This window comes from Coloeus monedula (genome assembly GCF_965178545.1).
Source record: "Coloeus monedula genome assembly, chromosome: 14".
In the NCBI taxonomy this organism is placed as follows: domain Eukaryota; kingdom Metazoa; phylum Chordata; class Aves; order Passeriformes; family Corvidae; genus Coloeus; species Coloeus monedula.
Window position 1 is genome coordinate 21,042,070 of NC_138794.1, and position 16,677 is coordinate 21,058,746.

Here is a 16,677-nt window from a genome sequence, read left to right on the forward strand (position 1 = left end):
ATACAATTATATTTTTAAGATTCTTACTTAAATACAACTGCAAAGAAAAGACTTTGCATGTTGAATCTTGCCTATTTTTCCAAGTACATAAAATAGATCTTAAAAAAAAGATAATTCTCCACAAACCTCACACCAGTACCTATGAGTACTTTTGTCATTGTAGTAGGGCCCTCTGAGAGTGAGATGGAAAGCAAAGCTGAGGGCAAAATGACTCCTTTTGTGGAATTAAAAGACCGAAAATTTCTGTTCTCCTTTTTCCTTCCACAACGACATGGTGCTTTTCTAGCTGAGAGATTAATACTGCAGGTGTGATGTCAAGGGCCACAATTCCAAGGGGCTGGTAGTTATCCAGGTAGGATGCAAGAAGGAAGCTTTGCAACTGTACCAGAAATCTCTCATGACCTAGGTAGAGGGTGAAAGGAGAGTTATCATGCCCAGAATGGGCAAAATATCAGCAACATCGTGTGGGAAGAAAATATCCTTTTGTTTTGGTCCATCTCCTGAGATTTATGATTCCATGGGGATCTCCAGAGCAATGCACAAAGCATTGCATAAACATTCTGCATAGATGAGCCACCTGCAGAACAGCATTCTGCAGAGAATAATTAATAACAAAAAAATCCCCCCAAACGAACCACTAAACCAATCCACCCCTATCCTCCCCCCACAGATAATCCAACACAAATATCTCCATCTTGCTGCACAGAGTTTATGGCTGAAAATTCAGTCATAAATAGTCATGAGTCATGCAACCTCAGCTGAACTGGAGCAGTGTTTAGTCAGTGTTCCCTAAATCTTTTTCAAATACTAGAATTTGTGACACCTACTGTGTGTTCCATCCATTCTGATTTGCTAAGATTTCTGATGTTTTATTTTTATTGGTATTTTACAGATAATGAGGGGTTTCTGGTCTCTTTGATGTCAAAACCATCCCAAATTAGCATCCTAAGATTAATTTTCAATCCAGTGAAAAAGTTTCCACAACTGTTTATAGTAGTGTTTAAGGTAAGGATTTTTCCTTTTTTTCTTTCTCTCAGGGAATTTTCTGCCATTTGTTGCCTGAGACATGATAATGACGATACTAAAGAGACAAAAGATGTGGCGGGCAGGAGGAGGAGGAGGAAGGGGAAGGATGCAGTTTGCTACTCTCTCTTAGCTGGGGGGCTTTCTCTTGAGAAGTGTAGAGATACTGTGAGAATTTGGCTGGGGAGCGAGGGGCTGGGCTCGGCCCTTGCTCCCTCTCTCTCTCTTGGGGTTGGAGTGGGGACAGGTGTGGTTTTGGTGCCAGACTATTGCAGCCCAGAGGATTCTCTGTCACTGCAGAGTTTTGGCCTGCAATGCTTCTCCTTGTCATGGGTGAGCTTCTGCTTGCAAGAGCAGCTGTTGAACTGGGACCTTTTCCAACACCTGACCTCACTGGGAAGGGGAACCCAACCTCCTCATCCCCTCAGCAGTGAGCGTCTCCCGGCTCTGTGTAGCAGCTGCTTGTGGAAGCCCGCTTGCCACTGCCCAGCCCTGCTGTTTTCTGCTGCTGCTTTGGGCTTTTTTGCTACACCTTAACCTGATTACCCCATGTCCGCCCGGACACCCCCTGGCTCTGCCACGGCTTTGGAATTTTTGCTATGCTTTGTTTGCCACTCTGGGGTCTGCTCACCTCTGCTGTTCCAGCCTGCTGTTCCGAGGCTCCCGCTACAGTCCATTTCATGACCTGGAGTGGCACTAGGACTGGCTGCCCCTTGTGAGTTTGTACAGGAGGCCTCTTCTCCATCTCTCTCCCACCGACTGAGCCGCCATTAACCACCCGGGGAGGCGGCCGAGCTGGCGCCACAGCGCCCCCTGCAGGCGCGGGGAATCCCCGCAGCCGCCCTGCCCGGCCAGGAGCCACCAGCGCCCCTGGCGGCCGCGAGCGGAGCTGCACCGAGGGGAAAGGGCTGCGGCCGGGAGAGGCCGGCCCTGGGCTCTGCTGCTGCTCCTTGGTGCTGCCGGTGTTGGTGCTTGTTTGTCTTGTTACCCACACACATACTAGTAAAGAACTGCTATTCCTTTTCCCATAGCTTTGCCTGAAAGCCCCTTAATTTCAAAGTTATAATAATTCAGAGGGAAGGAGGTCATACTCTCCATTCCAAGGGAGGTTCCTGCCTTCTTTGGCAGACATCTGTCTTTCAGACCAAGACAAGTAGCAACATGTTCAATTCTAGCGGTTCAGATGTCAGTGTATGAATTCTCTTTCTAGGAAGTTGGCTTTACCATCCCTTCTATAAAACTCCTGGCAGCTCAGCTCCAGTCTGGTACAAGTTTGAAAACCCAGTATGTTAAGTGTAATTTTTAGAAACACAGAATAATGCAGGCTGGAAGAAATCTCTGCAGTGTCTGGTTCTCCCTCTGCACACAGCAGGCCACCTGAATAAGGTCTTGTCCATTAAAGTTTTCAACAATTTCAAGGATATTTTGGCAAACTCTCTGGGTAGCCTGTTCCAAGTCTGAATATCCTAAAGGTGGAAAAGTATCCTGTAGTATCTAATCCAAATTTCCCATGTTCTGACTTGCACTTGTCACCTCATACCTTACCACTGTAAGAAATATTTTCCCTTATTTTCTGTAAGAGTATCCATCCCCACACTAAGCAGTCGCAGACAGCAATATGATCTCCTTCCCCTGGGAAGGGACAAGGATGATACAACCCCAAACCTGCTTTTTCTGCAAAGCTTCTTTCTACCCAGTCATCCCCTTGCCTGATCTGTTGTGTTGATAAGGAAAATAAACTGCAGTAGCCACAGTTCTGAGCCCTGAGAAATACCACTAGTAAGTACCTGCTAGTAGGACTTTGTACCACACAGCACTTTGAACCTGGCCATCTTGACCATGGTTATTATTATCTGCTTGCCTACAGCATATGTTCCAAATTTAGATCTAAGGAGTCTGTAGCAGATTGCACTGAAAGTCTTCCTCAAATTAAGGTGTGTGACATCAACTCTCTTCCCATGTCTATCCAGTTACCTCACCATAGAAGTCAGCCAGATTGAATAGACTTTACTTGCCCTTCTTGTATTCATGCCAGCTATTCCAAACTCTTCTAGTCCTTCAAAATGGCTTCCAGAAGGATTTCTTCCTTTGTGTTTCCAGGTGCTGAGGTGAGACTATAGTTCCTCAACTTCCCCTTCTTGCCATTTTGGAAGAGGGGGTCAATGTTTGTCTTTTTCCTCCTCCTGTAATCACCATAACCTTTCAAGGACCAAAGATAGTGAAGTCATAGGATCCCAGAATGACAGAATGGGTCAGGTTGGAAGGGACCACCGTGGGTCATCTAGTCCAACCTCCCTGATTAAGCAGATCTGGTCCAGTCTCCTGAACTTTCATATGCACAGCTGATCTAAGTGGTTTATCTGTGTCTTTGTTGGGGTTTAGGATTTTTCCTTTTGTTTAATTCTCTCTTGGAATTTTGTCCCATCTGTCGCTAAGAAACCATAACGGCCAATACTTAAGAGAGACAAAAGAAGTTGCCCCAGGAGAGGTACGGCTGGATACTCTCTTAGCTGGGGGGTTGGAGATACCATGAGGGGCAGAGATACCCTGAGATTTGGGCAGGGGAAAAGGGGGCTGGGCACAGCTCCTAGCCCTCTTGCTCTCTCGGCATTCATAGGGGAAACAGGCTGCGGTTGCTGTGGGAAGAATTCGCCACCACTGCGAAGACCACCAGTCTTCTGCTGCCTTCAACCGTGAGCGGAGCTCTGCTCGTAAGAGCGGCCGTTGCACTGGGGCCTTATTAACACCCTACCTCACCAAACAAAGGACCCTTCACCATCTGCTCAGGTGTCTCACGGGAAAACCTTGGATCCCTGAGCCCCTTCCCCCTCCAAGGGAGCCTGGAAGGCTACATGCTCATTTGCTACAGCTCATTTTGCTATTTGGAGGGGCATTGGGATCAGTTGCCCTGTGAGTTTGTAAAGGAAGCTCCTTCTCCATCCCTTCCACTGTGTGGAGAGAGGCGGCCGAGCTGGCGCCACAGCGCCCCCTGCAGGCGCGGGGAATCCCCGCAGCCGCCCTGCCCGGCCGGGAGCCACCAGCGCCCCTGGCGGCCGCGAGCGGAGCTGCACCGAGGGGAAAGGGCTGCGGCCGGGAGAGGCCGGCCCTGGGCTCTGCTGCTGCTCCTTGGTGCTGCCGGTGTTGGTGCTTGTTTGTCTTGTTACCCACACACATACTAGTAAAGAACTGCTATTCCTTTTCCCTTAATTTCAAAGTTATATAATTCAGAGGGAAGGGGGTCATACTCTCCATTCCAAGGCAGGTTCCCACCTTCCTTGGCAGACACCTGTCTTTCAAACCAAGGTAGTCTTCTTACTGTGCTGCTTTGCTCCCATATGCTTTCCCAGTAGGCTTAAGGGACAGGGGGCCCTGAAGGCAGACCTTATCAGCAGAACGCAAGGCAAAAAAGTAACTGCATACCCCATCATTCCCCAGCCTTTTTGGTGCCCTGGGTTGTGAGGCCCAGTATCCCTCAGACTTGCATTTTTCTTAGACTTCCTTTTTCTGTCAGTGTTCTTCTAGAAACTCTCCTTGCCCTTCCCATTCCTTACCAGCCAACTCCAGCTGAGCATTGGCTTTCCTAACTCCTTCTCTGCATGGTCAATATTCTTTCTAGTGTTCCTGTCCCCATTTTCACCTTTAGTGCACTTCCTTTTTTTTTGAGCTGCAGGAGTCAGGAGTCACTCCAGGGGCTCCTGGTATCCTTTCTGAAGCAAAACAGCCACCCACACAAAAAAACCAAAAAGTAGAAAATAACTCTCACTATTGCCCATAGTAACACCTATAATTACCTCAAAGCAGGCATGAATCAAAGAACAGCTGACAGGCAAAGTTTGTTTGCCTAAAAGGCTAAAGGGTATATACAAAATCAGGGAATCGTCAAGCCAGGTATTACTCTAAAAATCAGGTGGTGTAAATGCGGAAAAGCTGCTCTTGCAGGAAGCATAAGCCACTTGAACCACTGGTAGAATGGCAGCAGCTGAGAAAATGACAGCAAGAACAAAACTATATCTGGTTGCTCTGGGGCTGAAAACAGCACAGCATCATTATAACTTCTGTGATTTTCCCTTTAAGGTTGTGAAGTGATGTGGGAGCGCAGCCTGCTCCTCTGCTGCTCTGGCCCAGGAAACTTCACGGGGGGGGGGGGGGGGGGGGGAACAGAGGAGCCACTGTCCTGTCTGAAGGTTCAACCCTCAGCAAAGCTGAGCACATATCCCAGAGATACAGAGATACACATAGATACATACAGAGATACACACACAGATACACACAGATACACACACAGAGATGCACACAGAAACACACACCCATACACAGATTGTAGTGGGTTGAACCTGAGTTGATGGACAGGCTTTTAGACTAATGACGCTTCTCACAATTTACATATTTAAACAGCACGGAAAGGCAGGAATTGCCCTCTCGCCTGCTGGAAGGTGGAGGGGGCCTTGGAGCCTCTGGGCTCCGCCGGGCTGGGCCAGGGCCCCTACCCCCCTCCCCTCTTCCCAACACCACGGCACAGACCCTGGGCCGCTGTGGGGGGAACTATCCCAGAGCCGCAGGCAGCTAAAACCAGCCATGGACTGCCACACAGCTAACCCCATCTGGCATGGCTTCCTGGGACCGGCAGGTCTGTCTCCCCTCCACACACAGAGCCGGCAGAGCCAACAGGAGCCGGCGTAGCCTATTGTCTGCAGCCAGCACACTTCATGCTGAACTGAAGAAGACACCATGCAGCCAGCAGCACAAAGGGAGTGAGGCTTTCTCCACCATAAAGCCTGAACAAGGACACTCTTCAACGTGGCGGTTTCAGAGTCAGAGAGAAAGAGAAAGTGAGTCATGTGAGACAAAGCTGAAAATGGTGAAGTGAGAAAAGAGGGCGGTGCTGCGTTTCTCACGCGCAGCTTAAAAAAATCTTCTTGCATGCCGTGGTAAGAAACTGTAATATCACAAACTGTTTGTCTCTTTAATCCATTTGAAGTACATGGGGGGATGAAAAATTCATGTGTGGCCTGTGAAAATTGTGAAGAGTGCCTATGCTAGGCTATATAGAAGCACTGAAAGGCTTTTTAGAGACTTGTGGCAAAGAAAACCTTTGTGTTCAGGCCAAAATAACTCATCCTTAAAAAGATTAATAACCCCATGTGATGGCCCATGTTTGGCAGTGTGAAGGAACTGTGAGATTTTTATGGAAGAGATGTTTTACACCACAGCAGATTGTTTCTTTCTGGTGGGTCTGCTGTTGGTGGAAGTTTGGGAACCATGTGCAGCTGAAGAAAACCCTTTTTCCCCTTAAGCATATGAAAGAAACTTATCAAGAACTGCAACACTGACTAAAATCCCATGTTCTGTTACCCTTTGTGTGAGTTGGGTAAAAGGAGGAAAGTGCTGGAAAGGGGGAGGGGGGTTGCTTTAATTTCTTGTTATTTCTCTTTACTTTTAATTCTATTAGCAATTAAAACTCTTTCATTGAACTGCAACTGTTTAAGTTTTGTGCCCGCTTTGCTTTCTTCTAATTCCTATCTCACAGAAGGAAAATAAGTAAGTAATAGATATTTTGAACCAAACCACTACACTTAATTAGTGTTTCTGCCCGGTTTCCAAACTAAACCCACTACGCAGATACACACACAGATACACACAGATACATACACATACACACACATACACAAACACAGACACACAGATACACACAGAGATACACGCAGATACATGCACATAGATACACACACAGATACACAGGTACACAGATACACAGATACACAGATACACATACAAAGGCAGACACATACACACACAGATACATGCATTTACACACTCAGAGAACGCTGACACAGTCAGTCATAGATGGCCACTGACATCTGTGGCATCTGTGACATTGTGAGGCCTCCAACAGTGCCTCACAGGAAACATATGAACAGTCAGACAAGTCCCCTTCCTCTTCCTCCGCTGGTAGAGGCAGAAGTTCAGCAAGGAAAGCAGACACAACACCCTCTGAGTTCACAAACTTGCGCGCATTTGCAGATCCCTCAAGAACCAACATGGTCCTTCTGCCCACCTGGCATCCCTGCCCAGGTCCCAAACTCCCTCACCAGCTCCATGGATCCCCTGCTGTGCTCAGTGCTCACTAGCCAGCACACACACACTTGCACTCGTCCCACAGACACTGCACATTCCCAACTCCCCTTGGGCATATTGGACTTGACCATCCACCAGGCGTCCTGTCAGCATACCTGAATCTGAACCCAAGACCCCTCTGTGGCCAGCCTGAAGTTTGCTGGTGAATACACACTCACACTCCATGCACACCAGCACTAGAGAAGCTACAGACATTCAGCCTCTGGTGTGGTCATGGTGTGACCCTCACTGGCTTCAGTCTTGCAAGTCCCCTCCCCCAGCTGGTCTTTGGGTCTCATCCCATTCCCACCAACTGTTGTAGTAGGTGACACTGTGACCCCACTCACTCCAGCAGCTGACACCACGGGCTGTAGGGTCCATACCCTCTATCTTTCTCCAGCAGCTGATACCAGTTTTCACCCACACGCACACAGGTCCTACCAGTAGCTGAGCTGTGGATACAAAATCCTGCTAGCAAGAATTTCTCTTGCTTCCTTTCAGTCCCGTGAGATATTTTTCTCTCTCATGGAAGATATTAGTAGAGTTCTATAAATTATGAACACCTGTGACCTTGCAAAGCTTTGTTTATAGTACAGTAGAAAAATATTTTGACAATGGATGTTTTAGGATTTTAGCCAATCACCCCAGGGGGTGGCTGATCCTTTGACCAATTAGACTACGAAGAAAAAAGTCTATAAAGGAGTTTGTAAAACAGTTAAATAAATCAATCTTGCTGCACAATTTCTGCCTGCTGGATCTCTCTTATCCTCCCTACCACTGCGGGATACCGTGATATTTGGTGAACTCTGACGTGTCCTGCACACTGCGAGCCAAACTGTATTTATTTAGAGGTATGCTGCTGTTCCCCCTCCATGGACCGGGATGTCCAATGAGACTGAAAAAATGGCGAACAGTGGCTTAAAAACCGATGCTGTATTAACGGTCTGGAGAGGTGTTTTCAGTTTAATGGACACCTCCATTTCTGAGAACTCACTCTGTGAGTTATTAGACTGGGCTGCCCTACATGGCATCTCCCCGAACAGACACACCACCCTGGATTTTGGGCTGTGGCAAGAACTCTGCTCTGCACTCTGGTGCAAGTTCCCGTCTGGGGATCTGCCAGTGCTAGAATTACTACACATGTGATGGGGTTTATTTAATCTGGTGATAGACTTTAACTGTGGCAGCAAAGCTGGCTCGCTTGTCTCGGTGGCGTGTGACGGAGAGATATCTGAAGGAGACCCCACTGACCTGGCTCTAGGAGCGTGTGGTGGCAGATCTGAAAAATCCCCCTGGCTCCACGGGCAGAGAATGCCCCAGAGCGTGCACCGGGTCGTCCTGCACTGCCGCAGGACCCCACGCCCCCCAAGGACCCCATGCCGGCAGAGCAACTGGAGGGGGTGTGTGGGCAGCGGGGGGGGCGTGCAGCCCACCTTGCCGTTCGGCTCAGCGGTGGTCACTGCTTTTTCGGCGCCGTGTTTCAGTGGGCTTGTGTCTTGGACCCCCATGGTGACGCCGAGAATGCCCGGATGCGGCTTGTCTCCCTCCATAGCGACAGACTGCTCCGCGCAAGCACAGAACCTAGCAGTCAACCTTTTAGTATGGCATCTGCCTTTGTTGACAGAGCTGCTGAACTTATCACGGCAGCTGGTGGAGCTGCTCAGCTTGCAAAAGCAGCTGTTGCAGCTGCCAGAGATGCCCCCTCCATGCGGGGCTCGCCAGGCCTGTGCCTTCCGCTCCCAACCCGGAACCAGCGGTGGTGGCAGCCGCGGTGTCAGCAACCGGCACCGAGCCTGCACCCCAGCCGCCAGCGGAGCCGAGACCGGGAAAAGAAGCCGCGGTCACGGTGGCCATGCCCCGGCCAGCAGCGGCTCCGGGCGGTGCCATGGCACAGGAGACAGCGGCGGCTCCGGGCGTGGCCGCAGCATTGCAGACGGACACAGCAGCCCCAGCGCCGGATCGGTTGAAACCGCCTGACATTGCATCCCTGGAAGTGGCTGCGGTTCAAACCCCTGCACAGCCGACTGCAGCCTCTGCTGTCAGTTCCTCTGGTTGGTTGATTCTTCCTCGCCTGCCTCTGTTCATGCATGGCTCCTCAAAGCTGCTCATACCCGACAATTCATCGACGGGCAGTGAGGCAGAGGAGGCTTTGGCCCCGGGGTGTAAAGCCACTGTAGCCAGGCGGAGAAAGAAAAGGCTGCTCTAGTCTTGCCCCTGGACCTTCCCGGACTGCACTGTGACAGTGCATCCAACCCACTACAACCGTTCCTGGGAGTCACTTAAGATGCGGGCTCTGGAGGAGGGCGATTGGGATTTATTGGAAACACTGGGGATGCCAAGCAGATTTGAGGATTCTGAGAGTAATTGGGAAGCTGCTACACTGCATCCACAGGCTGTGCCAGTAGTTCAGGATGGTAGTGACTCCCTGAAAGGGGAGATCCAAGCTTTCCCAGTGTATAAGGCTCTCCCAAATTCAGGCCAGCATGATAAGCACGAGATAATTGCCTGGAAAGTTGCACAGGATCTGCAATCCAAGCTTGTACAACATGGGCTTGGTTCTGCTGAGGTTATGCAAATGATAAGGGCGATAAACACGGATTTGCTTGCTCCATTTGATAGCAGGCACTTAGGTCAAATCCTATTTCAACCTGTACAATGTGCAATTTTTGAGACTACCTGGAGAAAGCTGCCTGATAAAGCCGCATTAGGGAATATGCAGCTCCCTGCTGAGGACCTTAGACATCCAGTGGGGATGGATGCTCTTATGGGGACTGGTCCCTTCTCTGATCCCAGTCCCCAGGATACCTTTCCCCCTAGCATCCTGCAGCAAGCTCAGCTGGTTGGCATGATGGCCCTGTTGAAAACCATAGAGTTGTCTGCTCCTAGAAAGCGATATACTGAAATAATTCAGGGCGGTCCGAGTCATATTTCTCTTTTGTGGAGAAGGTCGCTGTTTCTCTCGAGAAGCAGGTTGATGATGACAGGTTAAGGCACATGTTGTTAAGGCAGTTAGTGAGAGATAACGCAAACGAGGAGTGCAGAAAAATCATAGATGCCTTACCAGGAGAACCTGAACTCACAGACATGGTCGAGGCCTGCTCTAAGGTGGGATCTGGGAGCTAGAAAAGGTCTGCAAAGATTTAGTAAGATGTAAGATGATGAGAATGACTGTGGGGATGAGGCATAGGGCTCAGCCTGACATTTTATACTTTTTTTTCTGTCTATCCTCCCTTTGTTCATCCCTGTTTTCCCTTCACTACATTATTGCTAGCCCAGGTTTGGTTCTCCACACTGTCTCCCCTATCATTTGACAGTCAGATTTGTGTTCCTGTACTTTCTTGTTCATTGCTTCCTCCCTTTCCTATCTTCCTTAGCCACATTGAAAAAGGTCCTTGACCAGGTACCCTGAAGGAGCAGGCACTGCCCTTCCACATGTCCTTAATAAGATGCTTAATTTATGCACCATACAGGCTATTTCTATACGGCCTTTGCTAGCTTTGTTCAACTGTAGTAGTAGTTCACAGCTACTGCCAATGTCTGGGGGACAAATTCACACTGTCCAAAGAAAACCAGTGTCAGGGAGCGTGGGAAGTGGAAACTTCAGGTTCCACCAGCATAACACCACAAACAAGATCTTGAGGATCTTTCATATATGTCAGCCGGTGACATGTTTATACAAGAATAAGGTATTTACTTAACACAGAAGGAAAAGTGGAAAACTGCTTGTATGAGGAAGTGGGTTAATTGCAAAATGCAAAGTAACTCAGTTTAATCTTAAGCTGCCTGAAACAGTATAAACATCTTACCTCTTCCTACGCCCCTCTTCCCTGGGGAGAAAATCAAAGTGGAATGAAAAGACTCATGGGTCAAGGTAATGGCAGTTTAATAAGAAGAGCAAGAGCTGTACACACTAGCAAAAAATGGAGTTGATTCACTGCTTCCCATCCAGAGGTGATGTGCAGTCTCTTCCTAGGAAGCAGTGGCTCAGCATGTCTAACTGTGGCCTGTGAAGACAAACACCTTAACCGTGAACACGGCCTCTTGCTCCTCCATTCCAGGAGCTTTTATTGCTGAGCAAAATACAATATGATATGGAATATCCCCTTGGGCAGTTTGGGTCAGCTGTCCTGACTGTGTCCCCCCACTCAGCCTACTGGTCTTTGTGGGGCTTGGAACTGGAGAAAAAACCATGCCTCTGTACCAGCTCTGTTCAGCAATAGAAAAAACATTCATGTTTTATGAACAGTGTTTGAGCTACAGATGCCAAGGACACACCATCAGGATGGCTCTGAAGAGAGCTGACACCATGCCAGCCAGGCACAGTACCATCGCCAGCTCTTATTCCATAGCCTCTGGATTCATGCTCAGGTCCAACATTAGCTGATACATTGAGGTATCCTCAGACCATCCCAGTCACACCTTTCATGTCTGTAGCCTGCTCAAACCTTTCCATACACCTACCCCACACTAAATCCTCTCACCCCATACCTTTCTTTTCATTTACCATTTTGTCTGCTTCTTATTTCCAAAATTCTCTCTTACCAACCGTTGTTGTAGGAACCCAGAGTGCCGAGAATATTTCTCTGCCTGTTTTTAAGGGTTCTGAACCCCTTGAACAACACTGTTTTAGCTTCAAACCTTGGAAAAAATTACCAACAGTCAGACAACAACTAGAAAATACAGTGGTGTGAATTAGGTGATAGACTACTATGTAAGATTGTCCCAGGGTGAAGAATTTAGAGGTTTTAGGCTTCTCTTTGTAGTACATAGAGAAGAGTAAAATATACCAAAATGGAGGATTGTTGTTGTTCTCTAGACCTTCTTCTTCTTCTATTACTTCATATTCTGCAGTAAAAGTGGTTTGGAATGATTGGATGGAAAATTCCGCAGTTCCTAGTCGTGTTTCTGAATAATTGGTAAGAAAGTGAAAATAATGTACGTTTTTAGTTACTATTGGTTAAAATATCTTTAAAAGGCTGTGTAAATCTTGATAATTAGTCTCACTCCTACTTTACTTCCCTCTATGCTGTACCTGGGTCATGCTAGTGGCTCTGTTCCTCTGATAAGACTTAATAAACAACTATCTGGAAGCATTGAAACTAAAAGAAAAGTCTCAGTTTGTCTTTGAAACTCCTTGCAAGGACTTTCAGCAAATTCTCTCCCATCAGGAGAGACTTGATTTATGTCACGGTAAAGTGTCACCTTGTAACTTTTACTACTTTGGTGGGTTGACCTTGTACAGCAGATGGACTCCTGCCCAGCCATTCTCTGATGTTCCCTCCTCAAGAAGACAGGACAGGGGAATAAAATAAGATGAAAACACTCATGGGTCAACAGAAAGACAGGGAGATCACTGACCATCACAGGTAAACCACAATGATTTGGGGAAAAATTAACTTACCTCCTTGCCAATCAAAGTAAATTGGATGCTGAGAAATAAAGACACAACTAAAACATCTTCCCCCAACCCTCCTGATTCTTCCCAGGCTCAACTTTCCTCCTTCAGTCCCAAATGTTCTACCTCCTCCCAGCTCCAGGCTGTGCAGGGAGTAAGAGGAATGGGGGGTTACAGTCTGTTCATAACAGTTTGCATCTGCAGCTCCTTCCTCTCCACATTTTCCCCCTCCTGCTCTAGTGTGGGTCCCCTCTGGGTCTGCAATCCTTCAGGATGAACCTGCTCTAATTTGAGATTTCCATGAGCTGCTGGTCCCACCTACCAAAACCTCACCCTGTACACCCAATACACAGAAAATACATAGTGTCTTTTTGTGTTTGTAGTACAGTGTCTTTATTACTTCTAGTCTAAGAGACAGTAAATTAGGTTTTAGTCACACAAACTCGAGGAGAAAATTCTTCTCAGATACAAGCAAGACTGGTACAGGCATTGAAATAAGCAGAGAGAAAATAAAGACAGGTCACATTTTGCTTTCATGAACTCTCCATCTGGCAAGCCAGGAGAAGGATCAGTCAGAAATATCAGGTTCAGTGAGTTATGAACAGTCCCCTCCCATAGCTTGCTTTTAGTCTATGTGAGAGGGGTAAAAATTGAACAAAGCTACTGCAGGTATCTGGCAATGTTTCACTTTACCTTTTCCAGTTTGAACTGAGCAAGTTACTAGTTTGTGAAAGAAGTCTTTGCTCTGAGAGGAAAAAAAAATGAGATTAAGTCTAGACTTAGATCTAGTCTCTCACATCAGTAGGAAGGACACTCCAGGAGACATGTCTCCTTCCCTCCAATCATAAAGTTTTAACTTTTTTCTCAACTCAGTAATGAGTTTTTTGAGGGCTTTTTGGGCGTGGAGATCGTGGTGGTGAGAGTTTCAGGTTATCCCTTTTGCTTTGTCAGAGAGGAAAAAAATTTTCTTATTCCCATGACAGAAATTTTATACACTTAGGGAGATAAAAGTATAATGATTGGTGGGGGAGGATAAGAGTTTTATAATCCACTTTTGTAGTGTCCCTATACTGACTCAGGTCTACTCATTTGTTTGCAAGGTCAGAGGTACAGCTATACTGTATTCTAACATGCTGAGTAAAAAAATATTGTATGGATTTAAGAGCAAAAGATTGCTAAAACAGCACAGGTCTCTTTGAAAGGAATTTCACTTTATTCTTAAATTTCATTTAACTTTTAGGAGGGGAACTCTCATGTTCTGTGCAGCTACAAGGAATCCATCACCTGGACAGTGAAAAAACAGCCACCTGCTTCCTAAGGAATCACTCGTCAGTGCATCTCTTCAGGTTTTGCTTGAACTCCTGATTTCTCAAGCTGTAGATGATGGGGTTGAGCATCGGGGTGATAACTGTGTAGGACAGGGGAACCGTTTTCTTCATGTTGGATGAGAAGCTGACCTTGGGTTGCAGGTGGATGATGCCAGCTGTGCTGTAGAAAAGAGCCACCACCAGCAGGTGAGCTGCACATGTGGAAAAGGGTTTTCTCTGGCCCACAGCCGGTGGTATCTGAAGAACAGCATGGATAATGCGAAGGTAAGAGATGGCTATCAGAGAAAAAGGAATCATCATTATTATGACAACAGCAATAAAAATCAGTAGTTCAAACAAGGCTGTGTCTGCACACAGCAATGTTAACACAGGGAAAATATCACAAAAGAAATGATTGACCATGTTTCTCCCACAGAAGGGCAGAGAGAAGAACCATGTGGGGAAGCTCAGAGCCAAAGGGGCACCAGACAGCCAAGACCCAAGGGTCATCCTGACACAGAGATCCCTATTCATCGTGGTGGCATATTGCAAAGGATGACATATTGCCACTTGCCGGTCACAAGCCATTGCACTCCAGAAGAAACACTCACAGGTGACAAAAAGGATAACGCAGTTGAGCTGCAATGCACAAGCTGTGAAGGAAATAATTTTTCCCTCCATCAGCAGAATCATGAGCATATTGGGGATAATGCTCAGCCTGTAGCAGATCTCTGTCAAGGCAAGGTTCTTCAGGAAGCAGTACATGGGCATGTGTAGGACAGTCAGTGGTTGTGATCAAAACAGTTAAGAGAGTTCCCTACCAAGATGGCCACAAACGCAATGGAAATCAGTGTGAAAAACAGTACCTGCATCTTGCCATGGAAGGCAAACCCCAAAAGTAAGAAGTGAATAGTGACGGTTTGGTTTCCCAGCTTCATTTCCTCAACAGGTCTCATCCTAAAAGAGAAAAAAGCACACCACACTACAAAAGGATTAGCAGCTGGAGACAGACTTGTGGACTAAGAAATATTTACAGTTGCAGCAAAATGGGGTTTAAAACATGTCATGAAACTTGGACTGGATACGACAGTGACCCCCGTGAAAAAAAATCTATGCTGGAGAACCTGTTCAAAATCATCTTTAACAGTAATAGGCTGGGATTTGTCTTCCTGAAATTAGGTGAACAGAAGACAGACATACAAATTTCAAATAACCATTCTGTGTTCATTTTATACAGAAAGAAATTGATACCTCCAAAGGGCAGCTCACCTTAGAGTGACAGAAGCATTTTTGATGAGACAGCAGAATTAGACTTCGGATGGGCTGGATTTCTCTCAGTTAACTTCAGCATCTAAATGTCTATGGACATCTAAATGGAAGCCAGGGATCTTAGAATCACTTCATATTTAATGATGAGAAAGATACCACAAGACAGATGCAGAATTTTTTTCCTTCTAACGTGGATGTTCAAGGATGCAAGGAATGGTGGTATACTTATTAATGAAGTGAGTATGCAATATGCAAATACCAGATTTTTGGATAGCTAGACTTAACTGAAATTAATTTAATTATTGGTGCTCTAAGACAGATGATATGGAGATTCTATGGCTTTCTACCTGCTGGGTTGACTCTAGCAGAAGTGACCTACATACATTATTTCATTTCAACCCTGCAAAAGTACAATCCAAACCTAAACAAGTTTAGGCTGCTAGAAGTGTTTGTTTGTTTTGTCAAATCATATAAAATCCACATTCTGAGTTTTTATATAAAATAAGCTCTGGGGAATAAAAAGATGCTCAGCATAGACATGGCTGCTCACATAAAAGTAGTCAGCAGCATCTACCCCTTGCTTCTTTTTTCTGGGAATTTGCCATCTCATCAAATCTGCTAAGAGAATTATTTGTCTGGGAAACTTCCTGGACTGTTTTAGCCAAAAAAAAAAACTTGGCTGATTTTGAAAGACACATAAAAACAATAACAGAATCATAATTTTTTTTTCTGTATTTACACCATCGGGATTAAGATAATGTGGCCCACAAGACCTGGAGTTTAGTTTTACTCTAAGAGAATGAAGGACTAACATTTTCTCTACAAGGTTCACATGTATGAGATAAGACAAAAATTCCAAACAAATAATGAAAATAAATTGGACTCTCATAAAAATATCTATATGTCCAGTGGGATTTGGCTTCTACCCAGATGAAGGAAAACTCTTGCTACCTACGCAACAGCTATACTGCATCGGTAATAACGATAAAATAGCTTGAGATTTTTGGAATCTGGGTTTTCAGGATTTCTGAAAATGCCTTTTTCTTTTCCTTAACAATGTTGAAAGAGAAATGAGGAGATGAGAAAATACAGACACTGTAATTGATTTGTTCCACACATTTATCAGCAAAATAAGCAGCTACAGTTGCCAAAGTTTTCCACAGGCAATAGAAATAAGCAAATGTACTGTCAGTATAAAGTTTCTCCATCATAAACATTGAAAATAACATACTAAGGCCAGAGATGTTTTGGTTTCTTTTGGATGAGTGAGTAATTCAGATGTAAAAATCCACATTGCTGGTGCTTAAAGGTGGGATAGATTTCTCTTGTAGAATCTAATACAGCTCCAGGTGCCAATTAGAAAAATTAACCATGGAAACACAAGTATGTTTTGGTTTTGCCTTAGGATCCAACTAAGAAGGAGGAACAGAAAATTAAATATTACCATATGTTACAAAAAGTTGTGGAGTTTTCTCTCTGTCTTCAAGAGGAGAAATAATTCCAAAGGCAGAGAGAAAGAGAAATTATGAATAAAGAGAATGAAAGAAAAAAAAAACAACAAATCCCTTT

At 46.0% G+C, this 16,677-nt stretch overlaps 2 protein-coding genes across 2 annotated transcripts in view; both read right to left on the reverse strand.

Moving 5' to 3' along the window:
* The window catches only part of LOC309578230 (olfactory receptor 10A4-like), a gene marked incomplete at both ends in the record, with an annotated part of 28,696 nt that extends 20,051 nt beyond the window's left edge, over nucleotides 1–8,645 (reverse strand). Inside the window, 1 exon segment of the mRNA XM_082290652.1 lies at nucleotides 8,571–8,645. Within this exon segment, the coding sequence (XP_082146778.1) occupies nucleotides 8,571–8,645 (75 nt within the window).
* A 5,209-nt stretch (nucleotides 8,646–13,854) lies between these two features.
* On the reverse strand, nucleotides 13,855–14,795 carry LOC309578231 (olfactory receptor 10A3-like; the record flags this gene model as incomplete). The annotated part of the gene is given in 3 exon segments (XM_082290653.1): nucleotides 13,855–14,620; nucleotides 14,622–14,647; nucleotides 14,649–14,795. Coding segments are annotated over 3 exon segments (939 nt in total).
* Nucleotides 14,796–16,677: the final 1,882 nt, after the last annotated feature.